Source organism: Malurus melanocephalus, unplaced genomic scaffold, assembly GCF_030028575.1.
Source record: "Malurus melanocephalus ecotype Western Australia unplaced genomic scaffold, MMel_1.1 scaffold_177, whole genome shotgun sequence".
Lineage (NCBI taxonomy): Eukaryota > Metazoa > Chordata > Aves > Passeriformes > Maluridae > Malurus > Malurus melanocephalus.
Window position 1 is genome coordinate 1,461,996 of NW_026623409.1, and position 13,958 is coordinate 1,475,953.

Genomic DNA, 13,958 nt, shown 5'->3' on the forward strand with positions numbered 1-13,958 from the left:
CCTGTAGTCAGACTTGGTCTTGAATTGTACTAAGGTCAGAGAACAATGACCATTGGTAAATATTTTTTTGGAATAAGGTAAGACAAGTAACTTGATAGGAAATTTTAAAAAGCAAAACTGCTGCCTTTGATCTGAGGGTAGAGGTGGGATCAGCCTTGATTCTGGTGTTGAGCAGAACTGGCAAGAGTCAAGTGTGAATTTGTTCCTTAGCAGTGTGATATATCTCAAATACGTATATACAGATCTGGTATGAAAGTGTCACTACTTTCTCCTGCCATTCCCTCCCACCCCTTAGYTATACAAGATATTTACACAGAAGATTTTTCTAATGAATTTGTAGTGTTAAACATTTTGATCAGTGTTTCCTGCACTTGAATGTGCAGCAGTGCAGCCCTGAAGTAACAGACTGGCTCTAAAGAACCTTGGGAGTGACTAAGAAGACATTCAGTGCTCTGCTGATGACAGCAGTGGGATCACATCCCATACTGGTTGTACTCTGGCATGAATGCTTTCTTTTCCCATGTGTAGGGTCAAGTAGTCAGACACATCAGACCACTTCCARTGGATATTATCCAGGCCTATTTTAGATGGGATTTATTAAGATACTTGCTTGCTTTGAGTGTGCTTATCAGATCTGCTTTTAGAATGTTCTTCAACTGAATTGTTGGAATATTCCTTTTTTTTTGTAGTGTTCCTCAAAAAAATTACCATGTTAGCAACCAGCTGTCATAGAAGCAAGATCCTTTGTTGTTTTAGCCTTAAAAATCTGAGGAAACCATGACCTAAAAAAAAACTTTTATCTTGTAAAATAAGAGATCATTAATTGAAAGTTAAGAAATATATTGCTGCTTTAATAGTGGTCAGTTACTGGAACAGGATCAGTCATTTACCTCAAAGACATCTTGAATGTATTTCAGGCTTCTTTTTCTATGTTTAAATACAGTATARACAGTTACAGGAGATTATTCTTTTTGCATTTAAAATATGAATCAAGAAACATTTTCTTCCTGTTACATATTGAATACAGTCTATTCAAGGTCTTTGATATTTAAAAGAAAACGCCTCAAGTAAGCATCTGAACTTCAGAGTTAGCTTTTCTTTGCACTGGTAGGTTATAAATATTTTAATAATAGAATAATATGTTTCAAAAATAGATCTGATRTGCTTTGAGGGGTAGATAAAATGGCCTTTCTTGTCAAGAGTGTGGCTCAATTACTCTTCTGTTTCATTTCAGTTTAAAAACCCCCTTATTATGCTTCTCCTGGCATCTGCAGTCATCAGTGTTGTAATGCATCAGTTTGATGATGCTGTCAGTATCACTGTGGTAAGGAACTCAAATTCTGTCTTTGCTGGGAGTACCTGAGAATGTGTGACCACATCTGTGTTCAGCATCACGTGAATGCCAGTGTGGGGTGGGATCACTTGATTACAGTTAATGAGTTTGATTTGTATGTTATCATTAAATAACMTGATTTTGTTTTTTTTTCTTGTCTTTGACTGATAGCAGTAACTCATACCAAAATACATCAGTGAATAATTTTATGACTGCTTCTTGCATCTTTACTCGTCTGTAGGCATTTGTCCAGGGAAGCAATTTTTGGTGTGTTCCGTGTGATTTTAATCTTAATTTATGCTTCAATTTCAAATTGAAGCCARCATGAGCCCTCTGTGAATTCACTTGAAAGATGTAATCTTTTGAAACATGAAAAAGAAGTGAAACCTGAACTGTCTAGAAATCACAGAAGAAAGATAGAAGCTGAGATAATAACTTTTTTCTAGAAGATTGCAGTTAAATAGTGARTCAAATATAGTACTCACAACTGTCACTGCAATTGGCACAGAGAAGAAAACTGTAMTCCCTTTGACCTTTTAGGGGTGATAGGTGGTGACTGTAAACATGATTTCTGGATGACAAGAGGCGAGTTCTGGCTGGKTTTTTTTCTTGTTTTGTYTTATCTCTGCACTTTCTGTATTGACTTTACTTTTGTACATAACTCAGGGTAACTGGAGGTTTGCTCCTAACCCCTCTAATTTTTTATAAAGAATAGTTGTCTAAAAGATAAACTATGTGGCTTCTTAAAGAAAGAACTTGCAATTTTGAATTTGACTGTAGTGTTTGGAATAGTTTGTTGTGTTCCCAAGTTGGATGTAGGTAAATTATATTATCAAATGTATTATTGTGGCTGAAAGTTGAATTATTTAATTTTTTTCTGTCTTGGTTAGTGCCCTTAATTCTATTTTCTAACTCTCTTGAGCAAGGCAGTGAGAAAAGATCAAGGCAGTTAGTGTAAGAGAGCAGTAATTTCTGCATTCTGTGTTACAGCCTGGGAAGAAATCTTTTAATAGATTTAATCAAATCTTGCTTGTGAGCACTRGTAGGAGTATTTTAAAATATGTGATTGAGTTAAAGTTATCAGTTGTGCATTTTGTCTAACTACTGACTAACCTGCACCGTTTAAACTTGTTATTATCCATAATGCCCACTATATCATCAAGTGAAGATTTGTTTTACATCATTTTCAGAAGRTAGTGCAATTTTTCTGCAACTATGCATTTGTGCTCTGAGCCTTGCCAACAAAACTAATTTGCTACTAAAGATCAGTGACATATATTACTTTCGGTGGCTGTCTTGAGCTGCTTTTGCTGTCCTTTTAGTTCTGCTGGTACAAACGTATTGTAAAACTTCTTGATCTGGACTGGGAACTGATGAAGATTAAAGTAAAATCAAATCATTAAGTACTTTCCATTTGGAAGATATTGGCTTCTTTATGCAAGCCATTGCACACAGACACAAGCTGAGAGACTGATGTGAGGCTAGGAATGCAAAGCTTTTTCAGGTAGCGTGGTCTGTAGAATACAATGATATTGCCTCCAAAAAACCCGTGTAGGTGTGATGGAAATGTGCCATGAAAAGATGGAAAATATATAGTTATTTCCTCATATTCAGTTGGTGAGGTTAAAGTTAGTRTCACAAATAAGGTGGATATATGTGGATTTATGTAAGAGTTCAAGAGGGCTTTTCACCTGCAAAATGGTAGTATCTTGGTTATTTTTAGTAGTTGCTGTGTGTACTTTAAAGGCTTAATTAATGTATATTGTGTTTTGGTTCTAGAAGAAATCAGTGTAACAGCTAGGCTTGAGTAACWAATTCAGTTAATGTAGCAAAACTCAATTTAAGAGTGTATTGATGGARAAGATGAGACTTGCTTTACAACAAAAGGATCTTTGTTGTTTCCTGGAATAGATTTATTTCTTTTGCTCACTTTCACATCATGTGGTTAGAAGCCTCATGATGTTTATGTTGAAGTRTTGTGACCAGAATTGTATGTGATATAGGGGACTGTATCTTGAGGCTCCTCTTGAGGCCTTAGTCTTCCTCTTGGACTTTTCCTAATGAGCAATTTTTTTGTTTGTTTGTGGGGTTTTTTTTGTGTTTTCTTTGGTTTTTTTTTTTATCTCTGGCATCTTGTCTGTTTGGGTTGTACCCAGTGTCTTGTTTCAATTCTTGGGTGTCTTGGACAGATTTTCTGAGGTTCWTCCTCCTCTTGTTCTTGCTAGGATGTTTTATGGCTACAGACTTTTTGCCTCTTACCTAGTCTTCAGCTGATTCTTAGTCTTTATGTTATCGGGGTACTTGAATGAAACCACATCTGTGATGCCCCATAGCAGTTAACACACCTTTGTTCTGTTCACAGAGAGCACAAGTCAGTTTTCCTATTTGTGTTACGGATCTCTTTCCACTGCTGTCTCTGACTCAATGTTTAGAAACAGGAAGCAGAGGAAGTTTTTCAAGTTTGTTATCTAGTTATTAATCTTATCTTTAGCATGATCAGGTTACTGCATTCTTGGACATCAGTGAAGCAGGTGCAAAGAGATAATGGCATTGCTTTTATGACAGACATGAGAGATACCAAGTGATTTTGAGCAAGAGAAAACCAGTGTGTTTCCAAATGATCCTGTTAATATCTAGTAACAACTATGACTGAGCAAAACCAAATAGGATTGCTTACTTTCATGGTTATTTGGTATTCTTTYATCTCACCCACTTCTGTCCTCTTGCAGGCAATACTCATTGTTGTTACAGTTGCCTTCGTTCAGGTAAGACAGCTGCTCTCCAAATAAGATTATTGTATTTATGTAAACTCTTTTATTRGGAAGACTGAAGTAGTTGTTTGATACATTGTGCTGTGAATGGTTGAGTAATGTGCTTTTACCCAAGTCTTTGCCTTTTCTAAAGTGCATGATTTGTCCTGCTTTAATCATGTTGACATTTGTGCATCTGTATCAGTATCATATTCAGCAATAAGAGTACTTGTAAGGAAGCCCTTGTAATAAATAGTGTAGAAGTACTTACATATCTTRCTTCAAATGAAAGATTTTGAAAATGTAGCTCTTGCTTTAATTTTGTGCAGAAATGGAAAAAAAATATTGTTTCCCAAGTCATAAGAAAGTTGTTTTTGTCCTGTAAATGCACATTTAGTCAGGGTGTGCCAAAACCAAAATTGCTCTGTATTTGTGCTTTATTTTACTTATATTGTCATATTTTTAATTACCTTATTTTTGTAATCTGTTTATCAAGTTAAAGATGTGTTACCTTAGTTCTCCAGGGGCTAAGAGCATGAACACAGTGTTTTTTGACACTAATTTGTTACACTGTAGCATTCAATAATGTAACTGATCCCTGAGTGTAGAAGCATTATAGCAGGTATTGAAAGGATTTGAAGATACAGCAAAGGACCTCTGCTAATTTTTCAGAAGAAACACATGTAGGCAAATCTATAAATGGTTGGACTATATTTGCTTTTTAATCTATCTAATATAGAACGGTTGAATGTCATCTCTGATTGTTTGGAATATTACTTAATACAACTTTATTAATGAAATAAGTGTCAGTAAGTGTATTTTATGTTGTGTAAGTTTTCCCTGTTTTAAATCTGTTATCTGCTTTATTTTAAAAAAAAAATCTTTGCAGGAGTACAGATCAGAAAAATCTCTTGAAGAGCTTAGTAAACTAGTGCCTCCAGAATGCCATTGGTATGTAATTTTGTCCTTTGAGTCCTAAAGTAAATCACGAGAAGTTTAATCTGAAATGACTAAATAGGAAAGATTTAACTGAACTTAGTTCCTTTGTATCAAGTTCTTATGCTGACATAGAATACACTTTGCTTTTGCTCATTTTAAAGATTATTTTATGAGCCTAAAAACCTGCCATGTGGTTTCTTCTCTGAGCCCTTCCAATGATCTTACTGATGTGTAAACTCTAAGAAACAAGTGGCAAAGAAGAAATATTTTTTAAATGTGTAACACTGCAACATGTAGTCAGTTGTGTGAAATGCTTTTCTCAGCCAAAATACCAGAGAAGTCTCTCTTAATGCTCTTTGTGCCCACAGTGTGCGAGAAGGTCGGGTGGAACACACACTTGCAAGAGATTTAGTGCCAGGTGATACAGTCTGCCTGTCAGTTGGAGACAGAGTYCCAGCTGATCTACGATTATTTGAGGTATATACCTAACTTGGATTTAATATTTTACGACTTTACTTCTTGTCAGACAGGGGAGGGGAAGATAGCCACTGAGTACTGCAGTTAAGATCTTGTTTGGAGTTCACAACTATCTTGATAAAAAATTTGAAATAACTACTTTCCAAATGTCACATACATTCTTAGCCGATGTATGTAGTTTCTTACTGTAGGACACGAGAAGAAAGAATTTTTCAATTTTATGTAGTAATGTATTCTTGAATTTTTTCCCCCTTCTACGTTAAACATGTTGCAGAAACATTGTTGTCCATCTGAATGCTAAGATATTTTGGTATCTGGTTGTAGTTGGTTTTCAGTCTTTATTTGCATTAAATTTTAGGGTGTAGTTCCACTGTCCTCCGGTACTAGAATATTAGAAAAAACTTGTGAAATTGTGCTGGTGTAATCTTTTCTCTCTGACACTTTTTCATCAGTGTGTGTTGTAACATCTTGTAATTTACTAAATACTCAGTTTGTGGTATTAGCACTACTGACACTCAACTATTAGCGCTTGAGTTGAAGCAATTGCACTATTGCAGTGCTTGAACAGTCTATAAAATTAAATGGAATGTGTATATATATTTATCTGTCGTATTTTGATTGTTTTGGTTGAATGATGTTATTTTTTGTTCAGATTGGCCATCCTCAGTTTGCCTAGTGTCTGGGCTATCTGTCATGTTAAAGAAGTTTCTGGATATAAAAATCTGTATGTCCAGATGATCCACGGTTGATAGTGGATTAATCGGTGTTCATTTGTAGACAAATTCTAAATTAGCTGATTTCTGAGGCAAATTTGTGACACTCTTGACAAATCTGTTGGGGTTGTGGTGTAGCTAGTAGTTGAGTGGGTTTATTTTTTTATGACAGCAAACACTCTGCTTGCCTTGGCAATTGTGTCGTCCCTGCATTGTTATGAAACTGCTGTTGCAGCAGCACCTACYTTCTTGCTCATATCTGATACCATGCAATGATAGCAGCGTGCTCAGGCCTCTTGCAGAAGAAAGCCGAAATGGAATTAGAAGTTTCTCAGCTCTCTGCAGCCCTTCACTAGATGAGATTTTTTTTCCATTGTAAACTACTCTTGCACATCATTTGAAACTAAGATCATGTAATTGTATTTTCATCTTGTGTCTACTGGGCATGGCTACAAAGTGGTGGGTTTTAAGAATAAATTATATGGAGATCATATTTTCAGAGAAAAGACCAGATTTCTTCTGCATRTTCTCATTGATGCTGTCCTAGAAAACAGTAGAAGTGGTAACCAAGCACTATTTACTTTGTGAAGGCGTTTGTATATATGAAAACTTCTCTTCACTGGTCTGATTTTGTGAGGACAATCTTGTTTTTCAAAATGAATTTGCGGATCTTTTGTGGCTTAGGTTTTCTCTATGTTAATGAGTAGACTGTCAAGTTTTGTGATCATCCTCTCTAAGGCCAGAATATTGAATTGAAAACTAACATACCTATAACASTGTAGACTTAAAACACGATTCCTTTTGGTAGTGGTGATAAATATTTCARAGCTCATGGCTAAAGTTGAACAGTAGTGAAGTGTCATCTTCATCTTCCACTTCTGACTCTCATAAGTGAGAGCTTTGTGGGAGTGCTTGTTGCTTTGTTGATCCTTAAAGTATTGACATAGCTCTTCACCATATTTTAATGGTCAGAATTCTGAAACTTATTTACATGTCCAACTACTTAGAAAATATTGTCATGCTTTTTGCCTGTTTTGTTTTCAAAGGCTGTAGACCTCTCTATTGATGAATCCAGTCTCACAGGTGAGACAGCTCCTTGCTCTAAATCTACAGCTCCTCAGCCAGCAGCGACCAATGGAGACCTTACTTCTAGGAGCAATATTGCTTTCATGGGGACATTGGTCAGATGTGGAAAAGCAAAGGTAAAATCATTATTGATAGAGAAGAATATATTCCATATTTCAACTATTTGAAAGCAGTTCTTGCTTTTAGAGATTACCTCTTGGTGATTATTGTGATACTTTGCAGAGTTTTTCTCACTGGTGCTTTTTCAGTCACAAGTTTAATAACAAAACTATTACCATGAGAGCTCAAATTTACAGGGAGCAGATGAAACTCCTCTGTCTAGGATGTTGTGTTTTGCTTYTAGAGCTAYATTCACATTTGAAAATGTGTAACARAAAATACAATYCTGGCTAGTGMTAGGTGTTACCAATTTGAATTTTGTTACTGGTAGTTAGTAAGTACTTCAGCAGTGCACAGAATAGWAATTTGTTTCCCTGAGGCAAAAGAGATTTTAGGAAAAATTCATTACTAGAATTAGTGACAAGAACTAATTAAGTTAAAAATTTTGTTGGGCTAAATGGCATTTGCCCTCAATTGGAGTCAAAGCTGTCAATAACAACCACTAACATTARAACTTCAGATTTGAATTGGCTATATCTTTGTATTGTTTTTTTTTTTAGGGAATAGTTATTGGCACAGGAGAAAACTCTGAATTTGGGGAGGTTTTCAAAATGATGCAAGCAGAAGAGGTAAGAGAAAAATATTTAGAAGCAAAGACATAATTTGAAACTGTGTTTTTCATTCATTAAAACTTTGAATTTATTCCATAGGGACTTAGTTAATCATACATTGTTTTCRATACTTTCCTTTCCTATAGTGAAGCAAATTTTAGGTCTTGGACATGAAAGTAGTAATTGAATGCAGTGCAACAAAATATCCGTAGCTTACTTAAAGATACTAACGGTGAAAATAACTCTGAACCTGTCTAAATATTTGCACAGCTTTCTGTTTTGCTAAATTGAATTTTCTGCTGATGATTAAAAACTTTCCTTTTGAGCTATAATTTGCTTTCCAGGGCTCTAATACCTCTATTTGGAAAATTAGTTTTATTCTTGCTAGCAAGAGCTYTTTGGTCTTGGAGGAAGTGTGGTGACTTGTAGTTGGCATGATGTTTTGCTTTTTTTAATGACCTTTTTGATAAGACCTTTTATATTAGATTTGTTGCAGATATCACAAAGCTCCCAAAGAATATTTCTAATAAATATTTCATTTTATTGAAGYATTTTTGAATCTCATTGAATTCTATGAAAAAAAATAGTCTGTTTTCCTAAAATAAATGTATGGAAAGATAGGGTAGGGTATAACTGCATCTTATTCACTGATTGAGTTTTGCATCTGAAGTAAAATGTGATGCAGCCCATTTGTTAACTCCTGCATGTTTGCCATTCATCAAGGCTCCAAAGACACCTCTGCAGAAGAGCATGGATCTCTTGGGAAAACAGCTTTCCTTGTATTCCTTTGGTATAATAGGTAAGATACTTTTTATACAAAATAATGCCAAACATTTATCTAATGGCAACTAGTGCGTAGGCCTGGGAAATGGAAGACTTAGTCTCTTTAAAAATCTTTTAGCTCCAGATTTCACTGGTCACTTTGAGTTTATATCACCAGTCATCTCAAAATTACATAATGTGACATAACTCTAGTCATAAGGGTGTTTATTTGTTCCTTCAAATGTACTTTACTGACATTTTATCCTCTAAGTGATTTCTTTTAAATTGCATTGTGACTTGGATTCTGATTCAAGGTGTGCATAAATGAGTACCTTAGAGATACAACTGGGCATCTTGATTGGCTGATACTTTCTTCATCTTTGCCATACTAATGGAATCATGCTTTGACAGTGAAATAAATAATAGATTTTTATAGATAGCACAGTGTTAAGCTTTGTTTCGATTGTTTGAATGTTTTCTTGTCTTCTTGAGGCTGTAGTACTTGCTGGTTTTACATTTATTCCCTTGACTGTTTTTTTTTATAGGAGTTATTATGCTAGTTGGCTGGTTGCAAGGAAAACATATCCTTGATATGTTCACAATTGGTGTGAGGTAAGATTTATGTTTTTGCATAAACCATAGATCATGCATTACAGCAAGTGTTTGAAAGCTAGTGATCTCTTTTATATGCTTGCACATACAGCTCTYAACTTCATGTAATTCAAAATGAAAATAGAAAAGCAAATTCATACACAGTTTTAATGATGCAGTATGTTCTTGTCAGTCTCTTAAACTTTACATTCATATGGTGATTTCTCAGTGTCTTGTGGAACATCTGCAAACAGGCAATAGAGTTGTACAGTTTGAATTTTTGTTGCTGAGTAAATAAAATAGCTGTAATTTTATAAGGCATATGACAATACTAAGTTACTGCAAGCCTTGTGTCATGTAGTTCAATAACTCATTTTCTACTATATTATGCAAACTTAATCCCAGTGTGTTTGCTGAGAGCAGCACTGAATTTAGATGGTCTAACTCCAAACTCCTAGAGAAGTTGTTGAGTTACATGGGCAGTGCATGAGGCAGAAAGGTTTCTTTAAGTGACAGGATCAGACTCTGGAGAATTATGCATTTGTGGAGAGGAGAAAAGASACTCAGAAACGGCATCTTTGAGCAGTGCCTAATGAGTTGTTTTCATTGTCATCAAGTTTTTTATTTGTTTGTTTTTTAAATGACCTTCAGTGCCATTCCTTCACTTAATTTGCTGCCACATCATGATCTGGCATTAGCAATTGTGGATCAGTGGTGACATTTCCCMGTTCTGTTTAGTGCTGACTACACTTATTCTTCACAATCTAGGCTGCTTTATGCAGCCTTAATTAGTGCTTTGTGTASGCAAAACAGATGTATAATTGATTTCTCCCTCTCCCCAACGTTTCTTCATAYTTTTGCATAAATAATGARTAGAAATGATCTAATTTATTTMATCTGYTKCTGTCTTCAGCAGGTTTCTTATAAAGAATGCTATACAGCTAGAATCACATGGCAGCTCCCTCCTTGCAGTTTTAATCTCAGTGACCAGTCAGCTACAGAAACAATGTTCTGAACTGTAAATTCATCATTACTGTGTATTCCTGTATGACATTCCAAAATAAGGTTTATGTATTTACTTTCATTACAGTTTGGCTGTAGCTGCAATCCCTGAAGGACTCCCAATTGTGGTAACRGTGACACTGGCCCTTGGTGTGATGAGAATGGTGAAGAAACGGGCTATTGTAAAAAAGCTGCCTATTGTTGAAACCTTAGGTATGGCTAGACTAATTTAGAGATAGTGTTTTTGATGCAAATGTTAGGAAATCYGCAGAAATATTGATGACTAATGAGAAAAAAAAAGCAGGTATTCTTACTTTGCTAACAGTGTGGTGGCATCTTTAAAACATTCCTAAATGGAATATGTGGTACACAAGAGCAATTCAGGTGATGTTTCTGTGGGCCTTCTAACTACTTTTTTTTAAAATTAAATAAAAAGTCTGCCAGTTAATAGCATGCCACACTACCAATACACTAAACTGAGGGATTAGATATATAGTCTTCATACTTGTTTGCTGTAAGATGTTCTTGTTAAGTAAGATGTATAAAATGTTTTCAAACTAAAATTTCGTACTGCAAATTTAGGAATGGTACTGAAAATTGAAAAGAAATCCAGATTCAAGTATTAGAAAAAGCTTTGTAGTCATAATGCACCTTCAGGATGTTATGCTGCTCATATTAGAATTTAAAATCATTAAAAACTTTTAAACTCAAAGACATTGTGTGCAGGTTGAGTCATAAAACATGTAAAGCACAGAACATGAAAAAGAAATACAAATACTAAGTTAAGTAATTCTGCTGCATCTGAATTCCTTTTTTGCATTTGAAGATTGGGAAAATCTTCTTCCAAGGCCCCTAGCAGAGTTTCATTAGTGTTGCAAGGTTTTTTGTTGCTTTTACAGTTCCTGTGGTCATGTCCAGAAATGTCAAGATGCTGCAACACTTTCAGAATCTCCATTCCAGAATTAAAATTTCATGTTTTTGTAATATTTTCAAGCTTATTAAAATTTTCAGATTTGTTAGTAAGTCACTCTTGTGACTTGCTGATATAACACTTGTGTGACAGAAATATTGTGTCTAGTGTTAGACACATGTTGTGCTTATTATTAAAGAAGAATGACTTCTTTAAAGCAGGCTCTTTGTTTTTCTCCCCACCAGGAATCACATTTAAGATTTCAGTAATGTAGTTTGACATTCAGCAGAATAAAATAAAGGGGACATAGTGACTGGACACATTTTGGATAAGTTGTGAATTTTGGATTTTAATTAGTTTGGGGTTTTTTTAATTTATTGGACAAAATCGCAAAGAAACTTGTACAATTATTTATTACTAGTTGAAAATTTGCTGTCTTTCATTAAATCTTACTTGTTTTTATTCACAGACAGCTGCAGTATTTCTAGAAATTTGCTCAGYTTGAATAATTTTGTCTTTGTTAGTTACATTGTTCTAAACCAGAATTGTCTTATAAACGTTAATTGTTATTTCAGGTTGTTGCAACGTCATTTGTTCAGATAAAACTGGAACTCTGACAAAGAATGAAATGACTGTTACCCATATTTTTACTTCTGATGGGCAGCATGCTGAGGTATGTAGTGTGACACTTTGACTTGAATTTGCCTTTTTACCTTGTTGTGTGTATACCTGCTGAAACATGCTGGATTATATTGCAGGCAAAGCATCAGTTAAGGAAACATAAATTCATTGCACCAAACTCTTGCCCCTCAATTAATTTAGCATGCAGCCTTTGAGCGTGTTATCCAAATCCTCTCTGGTTACAGAATTTTATTGTATATATTAAGTTCTTAAACCTTCAGGTGACTGTAGGTCATGCCCTATAAGAATCAAATGCTCAGATACACAGATAAGTTGAGAGGTTGTGTTTTTCTTCAGTAGAGAAAATTGATGCTGTTTTGCTGTTTCAGGTGCAAAATAAATCCCCAAAGTTCATGTGTTGCAAACATTTAAAATGGAGATAAACTGTCTTTTAGCCAGAAATTTGGTTATTGTGTGAACTGTTTGTACTGAATATGTACTGTCATTCTTGCTTTTTTGTAATGGATGGACTTGCAAGTAGGAGCAGGACATGAAGCAGTGATTGTTGAGATTAAGGAGTTTCTGGAAAGACTGTTGTTGTTAATGCACAAAAGAGAAGCAACAGCAGAAGGAATGGAAAAGCAGTGAAGTRTGGAACTGGATGTGGATTCATAGGAGTGTTTTAAACAAGTTCTTAAACTCTCAAACTCCTTGATCATGATTTTGTTTCCACAGTACAGTTAACAGATTGTCTTGTGATTTTATTCTTTAGGCAAAAATACTGGCATTTTTTCATATTGATTCCTATTATTTACCTATATTTTCTTATAAATCCTGATATTTGTTTTTTTATTGTTAGAATTCTATATGAATATTGCTACTAGCAGAATTGCATCTAGGTCAAATCAGYTTCTCTTTCCTAATGGAAAAAGAACTTAAAATGGCTTTTTAATATATTAGCTGTGAAGACTATGAAGAYTTTTTTAGGATCCTAGTGCAATGCCTGGTTTTTATGCACTAAAAATACAATTTTACTGGTTTTAACACCCTTCCGAGGTCTAAACTGAGAGGYTGTTCAACTGTTTCTTTTTTAAAAAAAAAATAATTTTATGACTGGATGGAAGTAGGACTCTGCTCTGTAGTTCCATTCCCCTGCAGGGGTTATGCATTATTAATCAGGGTAAAGACAAATAGGAGGAAAAAGTTAGAAAGCAAAAGAAAAAAGAAAGCATGCCTAATACTGTAATGAAACAGCATACACTACATTTATGTATGCTCAGGAATAAAATTGATACTTATTAAAGAAATTAGTCTCTAATATATTTTATTGAATTCAGAGTGTTGCTGCATTAGAAGCTGAGTAAGAACAATAAGTGCACATTGAGTGAAAGCAGCCATTATGAGTAGCCTTCATAGTAAAAAGCTGAGAGCAGTTAACCTGGTGAACACTGTTTCATGCTGCCTTTGGCTGCTTGTCTTGCAGGTTACTGGAGTAGGTTATAACAGATTTGGAGAAGTGATGCTCGATGGTGAAGTTATTCATGGTTATAACAACCCATCCATTAGCAAAATTGTGGAGGTAAGATCTTGGCAAAGAAGGGTGAGTTTTAACTGATGACGTAGAGCACGAGAGCTCTGTATGACATTTATGTTGTGTTCTGTTTTCTCCCCTTTCCTTCCTCATCTTTTAGGCTGGTTGTGTGTGCAATGATGCCTTGATTAGAAACAACACATTGATGGGGAAGCCAACAGAAGGGGCTTTGATTGCACTTGCTATGAAGGTSTGTACTTGATGGTGCTTTTTGGATTCATGGCAGGTGGGAAATGTATAGAAATAAGTTGTGGTTTTGTTTTTCTCATTTTCTTCTCTTTTGGATCTCCTAGATTTGTATTGCAACTGCTCATCTCCTATGTTTCTTTCTTGTAAATCTTGGGCGTTCTGAAGGATCAGAAAAAAAATATTTGCGAGTGAAGTAAAATCTCTATTTTCATCTTTTTGCACTTAGTACTGTCTTTTTACCTGCCACAAACTATTTACCTGTTGAATATTCACTGTGCTGTCTC

The 13,958-nt window shown here is 35.0% G+C and overlaps 1 protein-coding gene across 5 annotated transcripts in view; it reads left to right on the top strand.

The window, feature by feature from the left end:
• ATP2C1 (ATPase secretory pathway Ca2+ transporting 1) overlaps positions 1 to 13,958 on the top strand; it is a 62,071-nt gene that overhangs the window by 33,377 nt on the left and 14,736 nt on the right. For all 5 annotated transcript variants that reach the window (XM_057372719.1, XM_057372722.1, XM_057372721.1 and 2 more), the window contains 12 exons: positions 1,235 to 1,324; positions 4,063 to 4,098; positions 4,973 to 5,034; positions 5,391 to 5,499; positions 7,259 to 7,414; positions 7,958 to 8,026; positions 8,732 to 8,807; positions 9,316 to 9,382; positions 10,452 to 10,576; positions 11,849 to 11,946; positions 13,378 to 13,473; positions 13,586 to 13,675. In XM_057372719.1, coding sequence (XP_057228702.1) covers positions 1,235 to 1,324; positions 4,063 to 4,098; positions 4,973 to 5,034; positions 5,391 to 5,499; positions 7,259 to 7,414; positions 7,958 to 8,026; positions 8,732 to 8,807; positions 9,316 to 9,382; positions 10,452 to 10,576; positions 11,849 to 11,946; positions 13,378 to 13,473; positions 13,586 to 13,675 — 1,074 coding nt within the window. The remainder of the gene's footprint in view (positions 1 to 1,234; positions 1,325 to 4,062; positions 4,099 to 4,972; positions 5,035 to 5,390; positions 5,500 to 7,258; positions 7,415 to 7,957; positions 8,027 to 8,731; positions 8,808 to 9,315; positions 9,383 to 10,451; positions 10,577 to 11,848; positions 11,947 to 13,377; positions 13,474 to 13,585; positions 13,676 to 13,958) is intronic.